General features: G+C 36.9%; 1 protein-coding gene across 2 annotated transcripts; it reads left to right on the top strand.

Moving 5' to 3' along the window:
- Window positions 1-1,548: 1,548 nt before the first annotated feature.
- Window positions 1,549-18,252, top strand: ZNF711 (zinc finger protein 711; the record flags this gene model as incomplete). 2 transcript variants are annotated; one of them, XM_082004266.1, is made up of 8 exons in its annotated part: window positions 1,549-1,627; window positions 3,202-3,732; window positions 10,492-10,650; window positions 13,506-13,652; window positions 14,260-14,397; window positions 15,825-15,872; window positions 16,467-16,610; window positions 17,075-18,252. In XM_082004266.1, the coding sequence occupies 8 exons, from the start codon at window positions 1,549-1,551 to the stop codon at window positions 18,250-18,252; spliced, it is 2,424 nt and encodes an 807-aa protein (XP_081860392.1). The 2 variants fall into 2 exon arrangements, with proteins under 2 accessions (XP_081860392.1, XP_081860393.1); XM_082004267.1 differs by lacking the exon at window positions 14,260-14,397.
- Between the last annotated feature and the right edge of the window lie 4,632 nt (window positions 18,253-22,884).

The following is a 22,884-nucleotide window of genomic DNA, read 5'->3' as shown; positions in this document are numbered from 1 at the left end:
GGGAGTTTAGAAAGAGTTGGCGGGTCTGTTCTATCAGAAGGTTTAAAGGATTGTTTTTCTGTTAGAGGGATATTGCAGATAGCTGCGCAGGGCCAGCTTTTCCCTGGCAGCAGAAATGAGGCAGCACAGAAAGGACAATGTTGGAAGATAAGATTTCTAGAGTAACCTGACAGTTTTGAAATAAAATGTCAACCAATATGGGTAGTACACTCCTAACACTGGAATGGTAAATAGAGGTGTCAGCACAGAAGTCTGTTGAGCACTGTCGTTTCTTCAGTAAGTATCATGGCAGTGGGGACGTTGAAATCAGTTGGCGTTATGCTTAGCTGTTGCCTGTTACAATGGTAGGTCTGCGCTGTGCATGCGAATCTAACTGAGGGCCGATTAAATTTTCTACCAGGCCTTTTGTCAGACTTCTGATGATACAGAGGGGTTCATACACAGCCACTGGAAGAGAAAATCAGCTTCAGTGCCTTTGTTCTCCTAAAGTTAGTGTACTACACATCTTTTTCAAAACTTACTGTAATTAAACATAACGTTCAATTAATTTTACACATTAAAAATTGTTTTGAAATATCTGATAGATACAAAATTGTGAAAGAATCTGAAAAATTGGTACTCCCAATGAAATTCTCAACTTTCTTCGATGTGGCTCCACAGATCCATAATCGCCAGGCTTGATAATTAGTTAAAGAGTATATACAGACAGGGATAGAGCAAAGGTGACTTCTTCGTGCCTGGTTGCCGATATCTGTTTTTCTGGTAAGGCATGAAGTTAGTAATAGCACGTGTTTCTTGCTTCTACAGACAATGAGCTACAGATTCTTTAAGGCAAAGTTAACTTGCTTGTTGACAAAGTTTCTGCTTCTATATAAGAAGTTACCTGTAAGTAGGTTCAGCTGCTTAGTAACGTGTAATACTGGTTTGTTGCTATGGCCTGATGCTACTGCTGGTATTGCAGGTGAGACCTTTGCTGTCAGTCAGTGAGCTGTTACCCTATGGAGACAGTCTCATAACACTGTAAGAATATTTTAATGTTCAGTTTGTAGTGGGAAAACGGAAGCTTTTGGCATTTCCTGTGCTTACTGCTCCTAGAAATAAAACAATGTTGAAGTCTGTACTGCTGCATGCTGAGGGTAACTAGAAAGCACTTTCCAGCTAAATTCTACAGGTTATAAACAGAACTGTGCTAGGCCCGGCAGTAAGCAAAGACTTAACATAAAAACCCCTTTTAAGTCCTGACCAAGAATTATGGACTTGTTTGGTTTCACTTGCATGTGTAATTCTTTTGATTATTATAGGACTACTTATGGGTGGAAACATTTTCAGGATTTTTAGGTCAAAAAATATAAAATCCAAAGGAATAAAGCAAAGTGAATTGTATGAAGTACTTGTGGGCTTTTTTTCTTGAAGTTTTGGATAAATAATTTTCTGTGTTTGTCAGTGTGACACATTAATGCAGTAAAGCTAATCAACACAATAACGCTGTTCATCATAAATCCTGGTTTTGCTTTTCTTGCAGTTATTTGTGAATGAACTTATCTGAATATGGATCCGGGTGGTGGAAGTCTTGGATTGCAAACACAAGAATCCAAAATGCCTCACACTATGATTATGCAGGATTTTGGTAAACATTTTAACTACTAAAAACAATTAATGAAATCAAGACTGTTTTTCAGCTTTTTGCTGTGTGTTTATGAATGATACCAAGATGTAGAGTTGACTAATATAATAATGCTATTTGCATGGCTTTTTTGAGAAAATTCAAAATTTAAGGTGGTGTATAATATGTCTCTGTATACTTTGGTTGAAATAGTCACTTACTCCAAAATATTGAAGTAATTCTGAATAAAAAAAGAAGTTAAGTCGGTGGCCCAAAGTGCTCTAGATGAGACAGAAAATGTTATCTGGAGTTCAGGTTTTTTGTGGTGCCTTCGATTCTGCTTGAAATCACATTGACTAGTTGTTAATCTCCCGCATACAGGAGCTGTAAATAGCATCCAGTACAAGATGTAAACAACATCTGAGCTTTTGTGTGCTTACCTTGATTACTGTCTCCAGTTCTCCTTTAGGGTATTTCAGTAAATGTGTTGGGAAGTAATGTGTCTGTGTGACAACAGATAACTTATCACGTAGACAACCATTTACAGATTTAGCTAAATCTGCATGTTCACATGTGCTTAGAAGTCTTCTGTCAAGAACATCAGTCCTGAGACTGTACTGATGTAAGAAAACTTGTTTCTAAATTGATTTTTTTTTTTTTTTTTTAATTAATACTATTTCTTTTGGTGGCAGTGCTAAGTAACCTCCATTTTGAAGGTTGAGAGAAGGGACAGCAAGAAATCTCCACTCTTTTCTTTGTGGGTCTCCATTTCTGCATTATGACAAGAGATGACCTTCCCAACTATTGAGAAGGACTATGTCTTTGTTATATCATGAATTAATATCCCTCGAGTGTAACAAAATAATGGCATTTGCAGTACAATACTGAATAATTTTTTTTCCATTCTGATAAGAACTATTTTATTGTTTTATTCTTTAAGACTAAAACTGCTATTTATGTGTGTGTTAAAATAATACACTGTGCATTCTTTTTTATGTATAGAAAAGTAGTCTGCAAATACGACTGGCCAGTCAAGTCTGTTAATGAAAAACAGGTTTCTGCTTCTAGCAATTCCTTGCAACGTGGCAAGTTGTTGGAAATTGTGTTGTAAATGTTGCATGCAGTTGCATGTAGCTGAGTGTTTCTTTTTATCAAGGCCCACGCAGTCTAAAGGATGAGAGTCCATTTATTGTAACAGCAGTTAATGTATTGTTACCACACTTCCAGTGTCATGCAAGAATTCTGTGAGAGTTCAAATTGCTGCTGTAATCAAATGTTTTCTAACTGGAATTTAAGAAAAGATGAGATTGAAAACTGGCCTGTCGTTTTTAATGTACCAGCATTGTAAAACCTAAATTTGGGGCAAACTCCACGTTACCTCTTAAAGAAGCGGCATGTTTTGTTTTTCTTAATTTAAAGAATACAGGCTGCTTTGGATAGTCTTTATCAGGTGAAGTGCAAAGTGTGGATTGTTGAAAGGTAACAGATCTGTACATCCATGTTTAACTTAACTATACAATTACTCCATTCTTTAGATGAAACTAATTGCTGATGCACTAATTTTAACATTTTTCTCCTCATTCATAATTGTTTCATAGTGGCTGGAATGGCTGGCACTGCTCATATTGATGGAGACCATATTGTTGTATCAGTCCCCGAAGCTGTCCTAGTTTCTGATGTTGTTACCGATGATGGAATAACACTTGATCATGGCTTAGCAGCTGAAGTTGTCCAAGGACCTGACATCATCACTGAAACCGATGTTGTAACAGAAGGTGTAATTGTTCCCGATTCTGTTTTGGAAGCTGATGTTGCTATTGAAGAAGCTTTAGATACCAGTGATCATGTTTTGACTTCCGATCTAATAACAGAAACTGTTAGAGTTCCCGATCAGGTTTTTGTGGCTGACCTTGTTACAGGTCCTGACGGACATTTGGAGCACGTGGTGCAAGACTCTGTTTCAGGAGCCAACTCACCTACAGTGGTTTCAGAAGAAGTTCTTGTAACGAACTCAGATTCTGAAGCAGTCATTCAAGCAGCTGGTACTGTTCCTGGCTCCACAGTGACTATAAAAACAGAAGATGATGATGATGGCAAGAGTACATCTGAAGACTACTTAATGATATCTTGTAAGTTAAACAAAGGTAGATATGAACAGGAGATTATCTGAAGTAGAATTGCTCTGGTGGGGAGAAGTTACTATAACTGGACTCTTGCTGCATTCTGTACTGGAACTCTCAAATAATAGTCTGTTGGCCAGTTAATTCTTGGTGTCTGGATTTGGGTTTTCTTGATGAAAAATCCATTAGCGCTGATACAGCAAGAAAGAGAATGACATTCATGCTGCTGAGTGAATGAGTGTGTATATTTGTGTGTCTGAAACCAGATACTCCTGGAAATTAAGAAAAACACATTGAAAAGTTAAACATTCCACATATTTTGAGCATAATACTTTTTTTTTAAAATACACAGGTATATTACTGTGTTATGTAGATTCGTGTAAAAATAACATGTTGGGCTTAATCAGTAGAATCCAACAAAGAGATAGGTTTTTCAGATATCTGACTCATAAAGTTTTTTCTTGCGTGTCCACAAAATACTGTTTGTTTAGCTGTATTAAAAACTAAAATAGGCATTTTATTGTCTGTTGTGCTGTTCTGGACACTAAGGGCTTGTGTGCATTAATTGATTGGCTCTCTAATACTGGAAAGTGGCTGCCCATTTCAGTTTCCACAAAGCATTCAACTCTGAGGAAACTACGTGGTCCTATACTACTTGGTGAGTGAAAGCTACTGAAAGGACCCTAGGTATATTATGTTTCTTCAGTGGTTAAATTCTACTCAAGATACCATTACACAATTTTGATAAAATGGATGATAGTTCATTTTGTATTTTTTACTTCTCCAAATTAGTTACTGAAATGTGAGTAGGTCAAAACAGATTTTATTTAGTCAGAATCAATATGTTAAAAAAAATGGCAATGCCAAGTGTGTCAAAGTGTCAATCTGTTCACAGCAAGCTGCATTTATTAAAGATTTCAAGACAGAGGACATGACTGATCAGTGATTATAATGATTCTAATATTTCGTAGCACTTGTGTCCCTTATGCAAAATATATTTTTGGTATTTATTTTTTGTTCTATATAGGATGGACAGCAATGATTTTTTTTTTTTTATCATTCTGTCGTTACTGTAATGCCGTATGTCACTAATAGAAGTCAAAAAGGTTTTTTTGAAAAAAGAACCAAAAAAACCTCAGTCTAAAAGCAAATTAGACCTACAGCAGAAAAATTCCTGTGTGTTTGTAAATAAAGCAACACCATTTTTACAGTCAGTTGTTTCATTGAAAAAATTCCTCCTTTCTGACAGAGTACTTACGATGAGTTGTATTCTGTAACTGCGGTATTTCCAACTGCACCTTTGTAATTGTAAGTAAAGTCATCTTTGGAATTCCTTCTAAAGATAGATAAGTGTGATTGATAATGATGATTGCTGCACTTAGACCAGAGCGTCTTAAACTTTTGGTAATAGTTACCTGATGACCCCAGCTGTGTCTGATACATTTATAGTTTTGTCAAGTGTTCTCAAGCCTACCGATGGCTTTTGCTATGTTCCAAAGCCAGTTTGAGACCTAGTTTTAAGCAAATTAGATTTATATGTATGTATAATCATGATATGCCTGAATAATCACAGTTGGAAGCTACATTGTTAATCTAGAATTCTGTTGTAAGTAATCATTTTCGATAAATTAAGGGAGTGTCTTCCCTCTGCTAAGTTTTGAGGCTGTATTATGCTGGGTATGCCAACTTGGCCCAACAAATTATCTGCTATTGATTTTTTTCTCAGCAAAAATGAATCAATCTTACATAGTTTTTCATTTTTTGATATTTTAAAATGTTTTTTAAATTAGCCTTGAATTTGTTATGTTTATGAGGATAATCTGTTGTGTAGGATAGATAAATGCCTCAGCTTATCAAGCAATTTAAAGTTCTTTATATATGCTTATATTTTTTGACTTCTCAAATGAAATGTTTAGTAAATGTTGTAGAAAGTTAGTTTTATGCTATCTTTTGGGGTGTGTACATAGGACTGTTGAACTTTTTAATAATGTAAATCACATCAAAATGTTAGTTTTAAAGAATTTCAAAATACTTCATAGCTGTCTTTTAATGATATTTAGTATCTAAAAAGGAGGGATATGCCCTCAGGGAATACCAAAATGGAACACATTTTGGAAACTAAAAACCCCTACATTTTAGGGTGTGAAACTGAGCTGAGTGGAATTTTAACGTATTCTTCTGATGGGAGTTGCAGTTTAAATATACTGAAAGGTGATGCTTTACCATTTTAAGACAGCATTCCTATGTAGATACTGTATACGCTATTGGTAATTATATTTTTGTGTAAATATTATTCTGTGAACTAGCTGCATATGATGTTGTAACTGGAAGTTTTCACTAGAAGATAATCACCGCTCTGCTATCTCAGTGCAGATGAATTCAGCTTTTTTAAATCGGCCTTCTAAGCATAAGACTGAAAAATCTTTTTTTGATACGTTCACAACGTATGGCACGGGATATGCATGATCCCTTGTTTTAATCTCCAGAATACCTGTTTAAAAGGGACTTGTTAAAAAGGAAATTAATACAAAATGAATGTATATAGTGTGGTCATGCTCCCATCCGTCTCACACTGAGGTGGGAAAACTATGTACATCCCATTTTGCCAGGGAGGAGTTTGCACACGTGTAGCTTAAAGCGTGCCCTTTTTTGTTTTTCAGGTTTGCGATATTCAGACCCACAGCGGATTGCCAGCTCCCGATCCGTGTGTTGGCCCTGCATGCACTATGTTGGTGACCTCATACCCACCAAAGAACAACACTGGAGCTGGCCTTTAGGGGTAAGGTACTGTTCCACCACCACCTCCTTTTTAGTGTATTACAATACAGTGTTACATAGTTTGCTAAACATTTTAATATTGATACTCCTATATTGTAACCTATGGGATATAAAATAAGTACATCAGACATCAGAAAAACAGGAAAAATTGTAAAACCACGGGACTTATCTTGCCCTCATGTTGTCCCTGTGGGCTCCTATGGTGGGTGTGATATCACCAGCATAGTGCATGCTGAGGCATCACATGAATTGGGAGCTGGCAATCCACGGTGAATCTGGACATCACACACCTGAAAACAGCAAAGTAAGGTAAGTTTAAAATTGGAAGTGTGCTGAGTTTTCCTTTAAACCTTGTTTATTCAGGAGGATTCAGCATATATTTATAAAGGTTCTCTGTTGTGTTTTTTCAGTTAATTTTAAGTGACGAGATAATAATATGTAGTGCTTCTGGTGGATGAGTCAGATCTGGAAGACACTTTCATATTCTTCCATTGACATAAAGTAAGCATTCCTGTTCCTGAGAACTATCACTGGGAAAAGTCATCAGATAATTTAGGAGTGATGGGTTAGCAGTCTCTGGTTGAAGTCATATTACTTAGACAATAGAGTATTTTCACAATCTGTTTTTTTTTTTAAAGTCCTAATATTTTGGAACTAAAGAAAGATGATGTGTCCTGCCGTGTTGATTGTTTTCGTGTTACCTAAATGTCTTTAAAAAACAGATTGACACCATGACAGTTACTTCATATTAGTCAGCAGTTTAAGCAGTAGCAGTTGCCGATGCAATGTCTTTTATTGTTGAGGCATTTGAAACAAAAGGCAACGTCTTAGAAATGGCAGTCTACATCAGTATCGTTTTCGCAGTCCAGTTTGTATTTTTCAAATTTTGTTATATTTTGTTTTTGCTTTTTGTAGAAAAGTGATTCCGGAGGCCCTGGATACATGGGCTTCCTGATATGTTTCCACTACGTTAACTTTAGTTGTAGAGACTGAAGATCTTTGAAAAAACAGAGGATGGATGATGGTGTGGGAGTAACCACTACATTTTTAAAATATGTTGTAAGTTTGCCCCTCTAAGACAGGGCTCCCTGTTTTTTTAGAGGATATTAAAGATTTGGGGGCTTTACTTGAAATGGTAGAATACATCATGTCAGCGTACATGCTATATTCATGTGTTATACTTTATATTTTTGGCTGAAAATACGTATTTTTATAAAAATAGTAAAATTGAAAAATGCCTCTTTTTTTTTTTTCTTTATGTAATCTTTGTTGTATTGCAGTTGATGTCCTGGTGAGGCAACTAATCTGAAATAGTGTGTTTATTCTATTTCACCAGATACATAGTGGTGTACAGTTACTGTCAGCCAATATTAGTTAAATAATTGGAAATTTTTGCCATAAAGGAAACTTCTTATCACACATACGTGATTACTCCACTGCTCAGAGGAAGTTGCTATTGTTAAATAACCTTCCAGTACTGAAATACTTATTTCCTATGTTAAACTGATAATCTGTTATGTTTATAAAATTTGTGAGTTCAGAAAAAGTTGATGTTGCTTGAGTTGCAGATTAGAAAATAACTTCACTACCACCTGCCAATTCTAAAATTACAGTAACAGCTTACAATCAGTGATTTCTCCCACCCAACCTTTAAATACTCTTTCTGTGTTTTGGCAGCGTGTCTAGTCATACAGCTATATATATAATCACTCCTGCCTTGTACTGTTAGTTACTGCCAGTCCTTTAAAGACTCATACATGCAGTGGGATGTTCATTGTACTAAAATTAAAGTTATGTGTATCACTTTGAAGAATTTGGATAAGAAACTTTTGAAAAGAAAATGGTCTTTTAAAAAGTCAAACATACTAAATGTATGGAAATACTTTTTCCAAGATAAGTATTTTTTAGCATCTTCCCTTTTCCAGTTAGTAGAGGATGCATAATCCTCTCTTCTGATAACACCATTTTGGCAGTGTCAAAAATTTCAATTAGCAGATGCAGTAACGCTCCCGTACTGGATCTAAAGATGTACTAATAACCTGATGCTGGTAAACTTAAGTGTCAAAGGAATATGCCAAGTTCTCTGTCGTGGCTTTCTCGTCTGTGGTGTTCCTACTCTTACTGTTTTCATTGTCCTGCAAGGTAACGTGAACGCCATGCATCAGATTTTAACACATTAAGGTGTTGATGTTGCTGGCATCGATTTTAATAGAGATTTAGAATGTTTTTAATTAAAAACTCTTCTCTTGAGAAACTTATTTCTTTACTGATCAGAGTTTGGTGGTTTTTTGGCAGTGCAATTAATCTCATATTTACAAAAAGAAACAGCTAAAACGTAGCTTTTTTTAATGTTTTCTGTTTAATTTTCATCAAGATATCTAATTTTCAGAGGTTCTAAAATTAAATCAAATACTTATTTGTACTTACCTACATTATAGCTAGTTCTGTCCTGAATAACTTCTGTACTCTTCCGATGCAGTCCAAGATTTGTGAGGTAGAAATAAGGCTTCTCAATGTGGGGATGACAGGCAGTGTTATAGTTGGGTAGGTGTTTCTGTGGAATCCTGTCCGTGGGCGGGGAAGGGCTTACTTTGGGATTGCTGTGGTGGATTCCCACCCTGCTGCAGGAAAGGCATCTGCTCCTTTTCTAGCACGTTCTGAACCACCTTGCATGGCTGCCTGGAGTACTAAGAAGAGCTTAAAGGAACTCCAGTTTACCTCAGTGCACCAGGCTGTAGCCTGACGTAGTTAAAAGCCGCTCCTCAAGAGCAGTCATCACTGCACTGAGGGCAGGAAGCTTAGAGGGGGATTGGGAACCACTGCAGCCATCCCGAGGTAAGCCAGCCTTTCCTCAGAGCCCTCGTGTCCGCATCCAGGAGACTATTCTTAGTCACGAAACACTACTGTCACTTCAATATTAATTTTAATGTTGTTTTTTTTAACCTAGTATGCACATATTATAATGTTATGTTTGCAGTATATCGCAACTTCCCTGGAATGTATTCAATTCAGGTTCTGTTTACATTTTGTGTAATTGTTCTCTATTTAGAGGACTTCAGTGGGTGTTAAGCGTTGCACAGGTTTGTGTTGGCCATCTGCAGAGGAGCTGATTTTATCCGCTGAGAGGAGTGTGTTGGCAATATGTATGTCAGAAAGATGCTTAGTTCAGTGGCCACAGTATTGGCAATTCGGAATATATATATTGATACCTATGTGAATACCCCTTTTACCAAAATAGTGTTAATTCTACACATCAATACTTTGAATGTCATTTTTGTGGTATAAATAAAATGAGCATTTTTAATATAGAGACCAGATAATCAGAGTGACTAGGTTGCATACATAAAGAATGAGAAGTCAATTTCACATAGTAGTATTTGGGCTTATTTTCACTGTATCTTTTAATCAGCTGTATATTATACAATAATCTTCATTAATTTACAAGTTTTCAAGTGGATAAAATCATAATTTCTTTTTAGGGTGAAAATGTCAAATTTTTGATGCACACTTCTTTCACTGGGAAGATATTCAGGGTCATCACTCTTACCAAGAGTTTCAGCTGCTAAATTTTAGTCGCCAGTATCTGAGAGCAGTGAAACTTTTTGGGACTCGTAGACTGTAATAGGCAATTCTGGGTTAATTTTTAACATTTTTTTGATAGATGTTTAATTTTACTTATTGGTATATTTTTGCTTTCTTAGTATAATAGTGTGAGGCATAACCAGTTACCACATTCTCTTTGATGACAAGCTTCCTCTCGTGTTCTTCATTCTATAATTCTTGCTGTGTTTCCTGAGTTGCAGTAGAATGAGTACTGAACTTGTGGAATCTCTTTTAAGTATCTTGAGATGAACTGTTTTGTAAAAGCCATTTATGAATACAAACCTTTACTATGCATGGGGATAATAGTGGAAAAAATGATGCTACTGATTACTTTGACTTTTAAAAAAAATGTGTTTGAACCTCATTATTGTTCTCTTATGTTTACAGTGGATGATGTTGGAGAAAAATTGGACCATATAGGAAGCACTCCCTTGAAAATCAGTACAGAGGTGACAAATGATGATATTGCTAAAGATGACGGTTTTGGTTCAGAAGTTATCAAAGTGTACATATTTAAAGCTGAAGCTGAAGATGATGTCGAAATAGGTACCTTTTAAATTCCATGTATTCTTCCAGAGTAATGTGAAGTATTTCAGGGTCTTTTTGTTTGTTGTTCTTAATTTCATGTAATCTACTGACGGGAATGTTTTGTAGAATGTGATGTTTGTGGAGGTTGCCCATATGCGGTAAATACTAGGTGTGTATTAGTCTCAAGTTCTTTTTTGATTAGCAGTATTTTATTTTCAGGCAACCAAAGCGCAAATATAGAAGTGGTTGAGTGCAGCTCTTTTTCAGCTGCTGCTTTTCTCTGACGTGGCAGGACTGTGTGTCAGCACAGAAAATCCTCGAGAGTGGATTTCTGTCATTGAACGGTCTTTGGTGGCCTTGACACAGAGAGAGGGGGAAGATTTCTGGGGCTTTAGGCATGCAGTCATTTCCAAATCTAACCAAGAAACTAGGAATTGCTCTGCAGTTCTCTTTTGGAAAGGATGGATGCAGCACTTCCAGATGCTTTGCAAGTGGATGTACAGGTTCCATTCTTTGCAAATTCTAAAAGCAAGGGTCCTCCTTACAGCTGTTCTCAGAGCTGAAACCTCTGGCTCTTTCCACATTACCCTTTACGTTTAGGTACTGAAAGGCTGCCTCAGTGGAACATATCTGGCCAGGAGCCCCAGAGCCATTCACAGGGCAAATCAGCCTGACTATTCTTCTTGGAGTGGAGAAAGGCAATCGTTTCCCATAGACTGGCAGCACTGGCCTGGCTATGCTGTGAAAATCTCAAACTTTAGGCAGAACTGTGGATTAGATCATCAAAGTCCTCCAATTAGTAGCAATCCTGGTGCTATTTTTCAAGTAGCATGAACTGCTGCTTCAGGAAATTTTCAGCTGTATGATGCCTTTTATTTTTCTTCTCTGAGAAACAGGTAATCTTTTCATCTCAAATTAATGGCAGAAAAGGATTGTTGTGGAGATGATCAGACTGCTAGCTAATAGGGCAGTTGTCTTTCGTTTTCACTGTCTCTCAGGGTGGGTTCAGAATTAGTTAAGGCTGTCTTATGAGTTGTGCATCCTTTTGAAGCATGATACAGTGTAGATTTTGGAGCCTGTTAATCAAGTCCTTCACAAGGTTGCCAAAGTAACTTAACATATTTTACTATCCGATTTGGAATAGACAGTACCAAATTTGGCTGAAGGTTAGTGAATATTTCTGTAAGGCCCTGGGATTTTCAGTATTTGATCCTTAATTCCTTTCAAGTATGCGAAAGGTTGCAAAGACCACGTGCTTTCTGAGGCCATGGGGAAAGGATCTAGAGAAATGGCATCTTAACATCCCTTATCTACTGTGACATCTGTTTCATCTGTCAGTCTCTACATTAATTGCCAGGCCCTGTTCTTGAAATACAGTTTCTTCCTCAGGATAGGTTGTCGGTCTTGAGGGACAGACTGCTAATGCAGCAGCAGGAATAATCGGAATCTCTTACGGCTGAAAACTAATTTACAGCAGGGATGTTCTCATGAGCTACTCTCAGTACTTCTGATAATAGCCAGGAGGTAGTCCTGGCAAATTACCCCATTCATTACTGGCGAGTACTTCCCCTTGGAAAGAGCTGATTGTGTTGATAATGTGCATTTGCTGCTTTGCATTAAGGAGTACAGAAACTGAGATGTCAGTCTTCACAAATAGCCAAGGTTCAAGTTTACTCATTAGCACTAGTCTCTTGATCTTTTTGTATGTGGGATGGAGGTGTACGTGGTTCTTCTGTGTCATCCATTTGCATTGCAGTCTAGTTACTTACCTAAATGTGCCACCAAAGCCCCTTTCAGCAAAAATGATAAAAACGGGCTTGGGCAGCGTTGATGTTTGGTAAGTCTCCCAGTTACAAAACACAGGGAATGATGGATCAATGTTCTTGGTTTGGACTTGACCACCTAGCTGAGCATTTTCCATCAGGACCGTTCATAGTAGCGAACAAGGACTCTTGATACATAGCAGGTGTTGGCTTGTTGTGCCATAATCTGCAGCTTCTCTCTCACTCTTCAGTCCCTGATACACATGGAAGGCTAAGCATCAGCATCAATATTTATCAGCCGCCTCTCTCTGGCTCAAGTATCAGTATCAAGTTCCAGGTTGGAACCTGGTCTTCTGCCACTGTTCAAGTAAGTCAGTGGGCCAACACTTGTTAGTCACCTGGAGAGGGACTGTGTGGGCAGTTTTTCTCATTTCCTTCTTTCCAGCTGTTACTCTTCAGGTTGTGTTGTCCCCAGGGATTTGGTGCAGCACCTTACATCCCTGCTAGCCTGGCTCTCTAGGTAATGTTGCTTTTGAAATAACTGGCAATAACAGTTGTTCAGTCATGGTTTGAGAAGTGTGGCCACCGTGTAAGTTACTACTCAATCCCATGTAATGAGCCTGGGACATACACGTTAGAATCCTTGTAGGAAAAAGTACCTAAGAATCTGTTTTTGCAAAGTGAGGAAATAGGATTTTTGGGAGAGGAAGAGGGATAAGCATTAGCTGTTCACATCTCAAGAGCGAATTGAAAGGCTGTGTTCTGGGCAAGGTTAGAATGACAGTAATTTTTTAGGTGGGCATGGGCAGGTGTACATTTCCAGTCACACTTGAGTTCACTGCTAGCATGCATAAAAGGGTCTTGATCCTTCTTGGAAAGTAGTTGTTCAGACTTGAATTTATCAGGAGACACTGAGAGAACTTCTTCCTTATCTGGCCCAAAGTATCAAACTTGCATGATTTTATGACAGACATGGATGTCAAAACATTTAATTGAAGTTTTATGAAATAGCTTTGTTGTAAATAAGAAAAAAATACTTAAATCTGAAATTAATCTTAACAGTGGCTTTGTTCATATTTACTTAATGTGTTTAACTTCTTTTTGTTAAAGGTGGGACAGAAATTGTCACAGAGAGTGACTTTCACAATGGACATTCTGTAGCTGGAGTAATTGAACAAGGAGGTGTTGGTAGAATGCAGCGAGAAAAAATGGTTTACATGGCTGTTAAGGACTCTTCTCAGGAAGATGAAGATATTAGTAAGCATAATCAGAAACATTTTTGTTTCTCATGCTGTTTTGTACAACAATATAAACATCATTCTCAAGGACTTTTTTAATTTTTCTGAAGGATTCTTCAGCCTGAAGTAGTAGAAAACTAAGCTCATCTTCCCTAAAAAAAAAAAAAAGCAGGCTATAATTATTTTAAAGTGATGTGGATAAATGCAGTTTGTGCATACTGTATGCAATCATTTCATTATTTATATTAAATTTAACATGTCCATGGATGAAGTTAATGAGGTTAGTCACATTTCTCATTTTTCTGTTTTCCTACTGTGAATTGCCTTGTTTAATCAGCTTTCTGGCAAAGTGGCAAATAAATGTCATCAGTTACAAGCTTATAAGTTTGTGTATTTGAATTTATGTTGGTATTTGTTTTGGATTTATATTTATTGATACATGTGTTCTCTTTTTAAGGGATGTCTGAATAAACAATGATCCCCTAAGGGAAGGGGTGGTTCTAAATGCCAAAGGAAGAAAAGTAATTTATATAATGAGTATCAGTTGGAGTGAGAGCAAATTAAATTAAGGAGAATTTAGGATGAGCAGAATAAAATTAAAGATGTATTCTTCTTGTTTAATCCAGGCTGTGCTGAAATAGCAGATGAAGTTTATATGGAAGTTATTGTAGGTGAAGAAGAGGCTACATCACTTCCAGACACACAGCTTGAAGATTCTGGCGTGAATAAAACTTTTGTCCCTGTTGCTTGGGCTGCTGCTTATGGTAGGAATTCGTATGCTTCATGTTTTCTGAAAATCCCTTCCATTATTTTCTCCCTAATCTAGCCTCCAGAATCTCTGTGGAAATGTGATAATCTCTCACCTTTCCCTAGGGACTTGGAAACAGCTCCTCCTGATCTTTTAGCAGTGTCAGTTAGTGGAGTTGATGAAATGATGTGAAAAGTGAGTTGGACATCATTCGTGACCTTTTACACATGAGGTCCCTAGTTTTTTTGCAGTTCAATACGAAGAAAATGATTCCATTTTTACATTGGTGTTTTTTTTTTCAATGCTGGCCTGTCAAACAGTTACAGATTACTTTAGTAGTTGGTTGTCTTCCGTATAATTAATGGCTTGCTATTATGGTGAGTTTTACAAAGTAGAAAGGAAATCAGCAGAATTTTTATACTGTTCTTGATTCCAGCTCAGAGGTACAGAATGTGTGAGGTTTAATGGTTAAGTTGGCTGTTGATGATTTTACAATGATAAGAATAGCCTTAAGTATTTTACATCAGCTAGGAGGAAGGGGAAATAACTTTAAAAAGGGAATAGTAGGAATAAATGTGTAAACATGCTCCTAATAATTTCAGTTTATATACCTGTTTTAAGCCTGTTAGTCCTTCAGATTAGAAGACCAAAAAAAAAGGTAATTTGTTGTCTGCAGCCATGCTTCAAATAGTAGAAGTGTCTTACTAGGATATATTGCAAATTATGAATATTCTTTTATTTCATATTTATTCTTTTCTGATATTTTGGCATGTTAAATGTGTATTACGAGGATATCAGGTTATCCATGGTTTATGTTACAATTAGTTAAAATTCATTGGTATAATATTTCTGGGCACGGTGGTTGGGCTGATTAAAATGTTTTAGAACCACAAAGCCTTGGCACGTAGCAGTAAACACTTTCAGTCCAAAATGAGGCATATACTTTGAGGTGTTACTTCAGGGAGACATATTACTTAATGTCTCCCAGAATTTTGTAGTGCCTCATATAGATGAGTGCTGAGCGGCTGATAAGGTGTCTTGTTATCTGCCTAGTTCTACTCCAGAAAGATAAAGTACTTTGATCTCAAGAAAAAACTGTGGATTTCAGATACCCTCATTTCTGGATTGGTATGTGAGGTTATTTATGAGGTTAAAAGTTTGCAGAAACAAACATGTTAATTATGAGAAGCAGGAAAGACTATCAGCATGGTAAGCATGCAAACACAGCTTTAGTGGATATTAACTGTTCACAAAGATGTGATTTTATTTCCTGGGGCTCATGATTACAAGATACCGAGCTGATTGTGAACTACACATCTCAGTTTGGATAGAGTTAAGCTGTTACTCACTAGCTGAGTTAGTTTTCTCTCATTACCAACTTTCAAAGCCATCATCTTTAAAAAGAATTTTAATTTATAATGACTAAAATACCGTTTTCTGCAGGAGATGAAAGAAGACTACCCAGGAGATACGAAGATGGTCAAGCGGCAGGTAAGAACATATAACTGTGCTTGGTACAGCGCTAAAACTAACTTGCTGTCTTTGAAAATATATCCAGTTATGTGTCAGTTCTCCTAATCAGTGAATGCAAAAATACCCATAAAGTATATATTGAAGGACTCCACAGTCTTTCTCTACAATTTTGAAATGAATACAATCCTACATGTGTTGTAGGCCTTCAGAGCGGTGGGGGTGAGGAAGGGTGGGGAAGTTGGGAGGATCTGCCAGGTTTTTTAACACGGTTTTGTAGTCAGAAAAGAGATAATGCCGTTGTTAAGAAGTAAAACCAAGTTAAATAAAAGTAAACAACCAGTGTAACTCATAAGAAGTTAAAGTCTTGAGAAGTATGAGAAATCAAGGAATATATTTGAAAATTATTCAATGTTTAAACAATTATATTCGTGACTTTTGCCAGCAAAGATAGATAGTGCGTTATATTGGCACTCTTCTTTCTTACATATGTTCATTGTAGAGGAATGGGCAATTTTTTTTTAAAAGTAGATATGCTGCTGTGCAATTCCAGTCATCAGTCCCAAAGAAAAAAGTTGTTTAAGGTTTTTTATGGTGTCTAATTTTTGTTTCTAGGAAATAACTTGGATACACGATTAGAAAACAAAAACGGTAATGCAACACAATACCTGCAGATTTGTGATAGCATTAGCACTAATAGAGTGCTAAAACAAAAAACCAAGAAAAGGAGGAGAGGAGAGGCCAGGCAATGGCAAACAGGTAAACACTGTACGGTTATGCGTATTGTCATGGAGTGGCACTTACTCCTGTACTATTCCTCTTTTTTTCTTTTTTAAGCTGGTGCCGAATTAAAAGACAGAAATGACGTTTTGCTTATTTCCTGTGTCCTTCCCCCCTCCAATTCTCTGCATAGAAAATGTAATAACGTTTGCGATTCAAAGTCAGTACACTTCGGGCTGATGCAATTCATTTGAATTTTGTAAGCTATTAAAAAGTAATCGTGGATATATTCACTGCACATCTGATACTACTGATCTGTTTAAGCAGTTTCTAAAACAAAACTATATAAACTATAGGTGCTGTGGAATGTTGTTTTTAAACTACTGAACCATTCTCTGCTGCAAGTGTAAGTGCATGAATCTGAACAACAGTTGGCTGATTTAAAACTTCTTAATCAGTAAGTTTGTTTCCTTCATAACTTGTTTTTGTTTGTTTAAAAACAGCTGTTATAATAGGTCCTGATGGACAGCCCTTAACAGTTTACCCTTGTCATATTTGTGGGAAAAAATTTAAATCCAGAGGATTCTTGAAAAGGCATATGAAGAATCATCCAGATCACATGATTAAGAAGAAATACCAGTGTACAGACTGTGACTTTACAACTAACAAAAAAGTAAGTTTCCACAATCATCTGGAAAGCCATAAACTTATAAATAAAGTTGATAAAACCCATGAGTTTACAGAATATACAAGAAGATACAGAGAAGCAAGCCCGTTGAGTTCTAATAAGCTAATTCTGAGGGACAAGGAGCCTAAGCTACACAAGTGCAAATACTGTGACTATGAAACTGCAGAGCAGGGACTCCTCAATAGACATCTACTTGCAGTTCACAGTAAAAACTTCCCTCATGTATGTGTGGAGTGTGGGAAAGGATTCCGTCATCCATCAGAGCTGAAAAAGCACATGAGGACCCACACTGGGGAAAAGCCATACCAGTGTCAGCACTGTGTCTTCAGGTGTGCTGATCAGTCCAATCTGAAAACTCACATCAAAACCAAACACGGGACTGATTTGCCATTTAAATGTGAGCACTGTCCCCAGGCGTTTACAGATGAAAAAGAACTGCAGCAGCACACAGAATTATTTCAAGGGCATAAGACCCACCAGTGTCCACATTGTGACCATAAGAGCACCAATTCAAGTGACCTGAAGCGACACATTATTTCAGTTCACACAAAGGATTTTCCCCACAAATGTGAGGTATGTGAAAAAGGCTTTCATCGTCCATCTGAGCTCAAAAAGCATAGTGAAACCCATAAAGGTAAAAAGATACATCAGTGTAGGCACTGTGACTTTAAAACATCAGATCCTTTTGTACTTAGTGGGCATATCCTCTCAGTTCACACCAAGGACCTGCCTTTTAAATGCAAAAGATGTAAAAGAGGATTTAGGCAGCAAAATGAACTTAAGAAGCACATGAAGACCCACAGTGGAAGAAAAGTTTATCAATGCCAGTATTGTGAATATAGCACTACGGATGCGTCAGGCTTTAAACGACATGTAATATCGATACACACGAAAGACTATCCACATAGGTGTGAGTATTGCAAAAAGGGATTCCGTAGACCGTCTGAAAAAAATCAGCATATAATGAGGCACCACAAAGAGGCCATAATGTAATATATGATCTCAAGAAGGAAGCAATTTAGAAACTGTGATATGCTAATTGGGGAAAAAAAAAATCTCATGAACTGTTTCTCCTGGTTTCAAAGCTTGATATTAAATCATAACTTTACATTCTTTGTATTAAAAGTCTTAAAAGTATTAGGGTTGACAGGGGATCTCATAGCCCTATGATTGTTGCTTATCAGAACCTAAAGAGCACTATAGAATGCAGAAGGATGGATGAATGTCTTAAATTTGCAGAAAGATGGATGAATGTCTTCAGATTAATGGTATGACACTTTGTTAAGCTATAGAAGACAAAACGAAGATGATTGTGTTACCCATCTTGTCAGTAACAGCATTTGTCTCCAATATGAAAACAGTTCAGATATATGGTGGGGTGATTTACAAATTGCTTGCAAAGGCAACTGAGTCTTAAGTTCTTGTGCAGTTTTGAAAGGACAGTATTAGTCAGTCACTTGATCATAACATTTTAAAATCATGCCTGGAAATTAAATTCCAGAACTGGTCAAATTTGGGGGGGTTGTCCCTTTTTTCTTTTTTTTAAACATTTCATTGGGAAACTTTCTTGTTTTCTTTATTAGTTTAGGTCCAACGAGTAATTTTTTTAATGGTTTTCAAAGCTGCTAACCTATTCTATTACAGGATATGATGTTTAAAATATAGCATTATGTTATGATCTCAAAGGTGGTGTTCTGGTGCTAGGGTTAAAGATGTGTATGTATATAATTTCCCTTTTTTATCTGAAATTACAGTTGAATGTTGTTCAGTATGGCACATATAACAAAATTAACTTCGAATTTGACTTTTTTTTTTTAAAGGGTAAAATGGATGCAGCTCATTAGTGTTATGACTCAACACTAACACTTTTTCTCGCTACTTTAAAATCTTCTCTAAAGAGAGTACTAAAAACAAAGTTGAAAATTGTAGGGTTTTTTTTAATTAAAATTCAGAGTATTTAGAAGTTCTTTAGGGCAGCGTTCTTAGCGGGTATGACAATTACTGTCCTACCTCCTAATATGAAATTTTCAACATAGACCTAAAATTGCACCTTTTGATCAATTCTTTAAAAAAATCTATACCATACTATAAACATGCATTTTCAATCTGTAAGAAAATATTTATGCAGTATTTAACCAGAAAAATATGCTGCCACTAGAGTTTGGAGGTGGATCTTCAGTTTACAGTGTATACATTGAAAATATGCATCCCTTTAAACAACGCTTTGTGTTAGCATGCTGCGAATCAAATGGCGCTTAATATAACAAGCTGGTCTAGGGCTATTTAATGAAAAACCTGTTCATAAATGTTATGCATATAATGTGTATTTTTTACTTTTTTAGTTGCTTCATGTTTGCACACAGCTGTTCACATGATAAATTGTAACTTCATGCTATATTGTGGCTTTGTGTTTCAGATAATGTTCATATTTTCTTTTTGCACCAGATGAGAATCAGTTCCTTGAGAATAAATTTTTTTTATATTTCTAAACTTCAGAAAGTTAAATTTGGGAAATCTCTTAGAAAAATACGTGTTTTATGTGGCTGTAAAAAATTATGTACACGCTGTAAAATAAGATTGTCACTGTTATGTGGGATTATTATTTCTAAATGTGTTACTCATCGTAACGGGCATACAATAAAATGCATCTCTTGCACTCCAAATTTTTTGGAGTTTGCTTTTCATTTGTGGTGGTTAGGAAAGTCTCATTCTGTGTAAATTTGCCTAATATTTTTACTTACATTATTCACTACTTAATATGTGAAGTATATTTACATTTGAAGTAAACAGGTTACTTGAGGTATATTTATCAGGCTATTGAGGGGAGAGTGTTGGGCTTTTATTTGACTAACCTTTTAAACTTACAGGTAATGTATTTGTGCTTATTTCCAAAATATTTATCAAATGTGATACTGACACTGCTTTGAAATTTTTTCCTTTAAGTAAAGAGAACATAAAACTTCTCACGTATTTTGGGAAAAGCCAGGTAGGTTTTGCATTTTCACCTGTGCAATAAGAACATCTTGTAAAACAAAATACTAAAAATACTGCTACCTTGGTTTCCCTTTCTTCTTAGAATACTCGAATTAGAACATCAGTAATAGATGAAAAACTTTAAGAAGAGAGTGTGATATTAAATGAACTCTTCATCAAGGATTTCCAACGGGGTTTTAGCCAGTGAACTCGTAGGTTTAGTACTAAAAAACAGAAACATTGCAGACGTGAACCTGTTCATCTTTTTGTTTATACTACTTGTTTTGTATGCCCAGCAATCAAAGGAGGAGGCCGTAGCATTTTAAAAAAAGTCTTAAAGTTGTGTTTTTTGACAATTTTAATGCTTTATTCCTGAACGTTATATTGAATACATAGACTGAAGGAGTTTCTTCGTAGCAGACTGAAGATGATCATTCTGACTCTGTGACAAAGCACACATCCGTGCTGGCTCATTTCTCACCTTACAGATGGATGGGATAATCAGGTACTTGAGTATTTTAAATATTTTCTATAGCCAACTTTGTAGAAAGACTTAATGCCGCTGTGCCTCACAGTTCGTGGGGTGTGGGGGCTAGAAATGATGGAAATTAAACTTCCAGAGAGTCAGCGGTTTAGACAGTGCTATGAAGTCTGGACATAATGCTTTAAGTGTTACATTTGGATTGTGTTTTGATACCTTTTATTATTCATACTTGGTATTACTGGTTAACTATATTAACATTTACATCTTACAGTGTGTGTCTGAGAATAACAGTAGTGTTTCTTCCAAGGAGTGCAGTGAAAGGCTTTGACCTTTACATACCCGATAGATATGTGGGTTAATTCTTCCTGTGACAAGTTGTTGTTTCATTTAAGGTTGTTGTTTATTTCAGAGTCAGTGAGTGGTATCTACTGTTCTTAAGAGCATGGTACGCTGCGAGGCATCAGTTTGTTACCTAGATTTTCTGTTGCATCTGTTTTTTTCTTGCCCTAAAACTATATAAGTAATGGGCGCAAAAGCTTTTTTTAATGTATTTAATGATAGCAGAAAGTACATGGTGGATGCTGGATAAAAGTTTAATTCATTTACAGCTTCATCATGATATTGTAGAATTATTAAGTTCTGTAACTTTGTATTACAGAAGTTGAAATTGGTGTTGAGGTTTTACAGTCTGTCAGTCCACCTAATGTGATTTCTTTTTAATTACAAACAAAAAATGTCATACGTTTTGGAACATGACAATCTGTGAGGAGCAGGTTTTTCAAGATGCAAGGGAGGGAAGAGTGGTGGGAAAACCCTCAACCATAGTTGCTGGTTATCAGCTACGGTACAAATACAGGAAAGTGTGTAGGACTTGAAGCAGGTGCAGACTAGTAGAGTCTTCCATGTGCGAGCCCTGCTTTTTGTGACGGCTGGGCGGAGAAGCTGAGTTGTTAAATTTAGCAGGGTGGTTACAGGCGGCCTTGTCCAGTGTGAGGTCTCGAGATGAGTTACCGCTTTCCTGTGGTTGGCTTGCTGCATTAGCATTTTGAATGTTTCTGTCTTTCTGTTAATTGTTTGTCTCTTCTTCTCTTGGCAGCGTATGGACATTGAAACCTGTCAGAGAAGAAAGACTCTGGATACAAGGTCTGTCAAAGAGAGGAGGAGCCTTGAGACTTAACCCCTGTTGTGTTACAGTTAATGGATTACTACCCGTATGTTGTTAAATTTCAAGCAGTTTAAAAAAGTAAGTTTGTCAGACTTCTTGCTTGAGCAGTGGTTTTAAAATTCAGGAGCTTACGATACTGCTGGGAGAATGTGCATGTCTGCTTGGCCCTTTGCTGGTTCTGTCCAGTGCTGCTTGGACAGAATCATAGAATCGTAAAGGTTGGAAAAGACCTTTAAGATCATCAAGTCCAACTGTCAACCAGATACCACCATGCCCACTAAACCATGTCCTGAAGTGCCACATGTGCTCATTTTTTGAACACCTCCAGTGATGGTGACTCCACCACCTCCCTGGACAGCCTGTGCCAGTGTTTGATGGGATGTTGTTGATTTGAGGCTGGACTTGCGTAGTTCGAAATTCACACCAATGGTTCTGCTCCTTCTTCCAGAGCTGATGTTGTTCTTTATAGCGGTGGGTGTTGAAGCTTCTTGTAACTGTCTGTCCAAGCTGGGTGGTGAATAGGCAAAGGAGAGGGTTGAAGATGTAATACTGTGATGGATGGAAGGAGGAAGGAGTCAACAAGAAAAGGCCTGTGCAGGGTGTTGCAGGTGGGATGTTGGGGTTGTGGAGGAAAGGACATAGAAGTTGGGGTTAGGGAAGGGAAAATAATGTGCTGGCTGGACAAGAAGAAACCTGAGAGGAAGTGGTATTATATGCAGTGCTGTTAACTTTGTGTATGTTGTGTGGGTAGTTTAGGATCTCTGTGTATCTTGTGTATGTATTCATCCAACAGAACGGAGAGACTTGGGTAGAACCTTTTTTTCTTCCCTACAACTATGTTTCTTCTGTAACTGAAATTCTGTGTTAAAGCTAGCGCTTCGTGTTCTTGGCATGAGATTTTACTAGAAAGTGGGATTTTAAATCTTAAAAAGTGTAAGAAGAAAATCTCACCTGAATCCTCAGCAGTTTGAGACATAGTTGCTAGATTCTTTTCCGTACACCT

This window comes from Phaethon aethereus (assembly GCF_964289735.1).
Source record: "Phaethon aethereus genome assembly, chromosome: 10".
NCBI lineage: Eukaryota > Metazoa > Chordata > Aves > Phaethontiformes > Phaethontidae > Phaethon > Phaethon aethereus.
The sequence above is the reverse complement of the archived record's forward strand: the minus strand, read 5'-3'. Positions and strand labels throughout refer to the sequence as shown.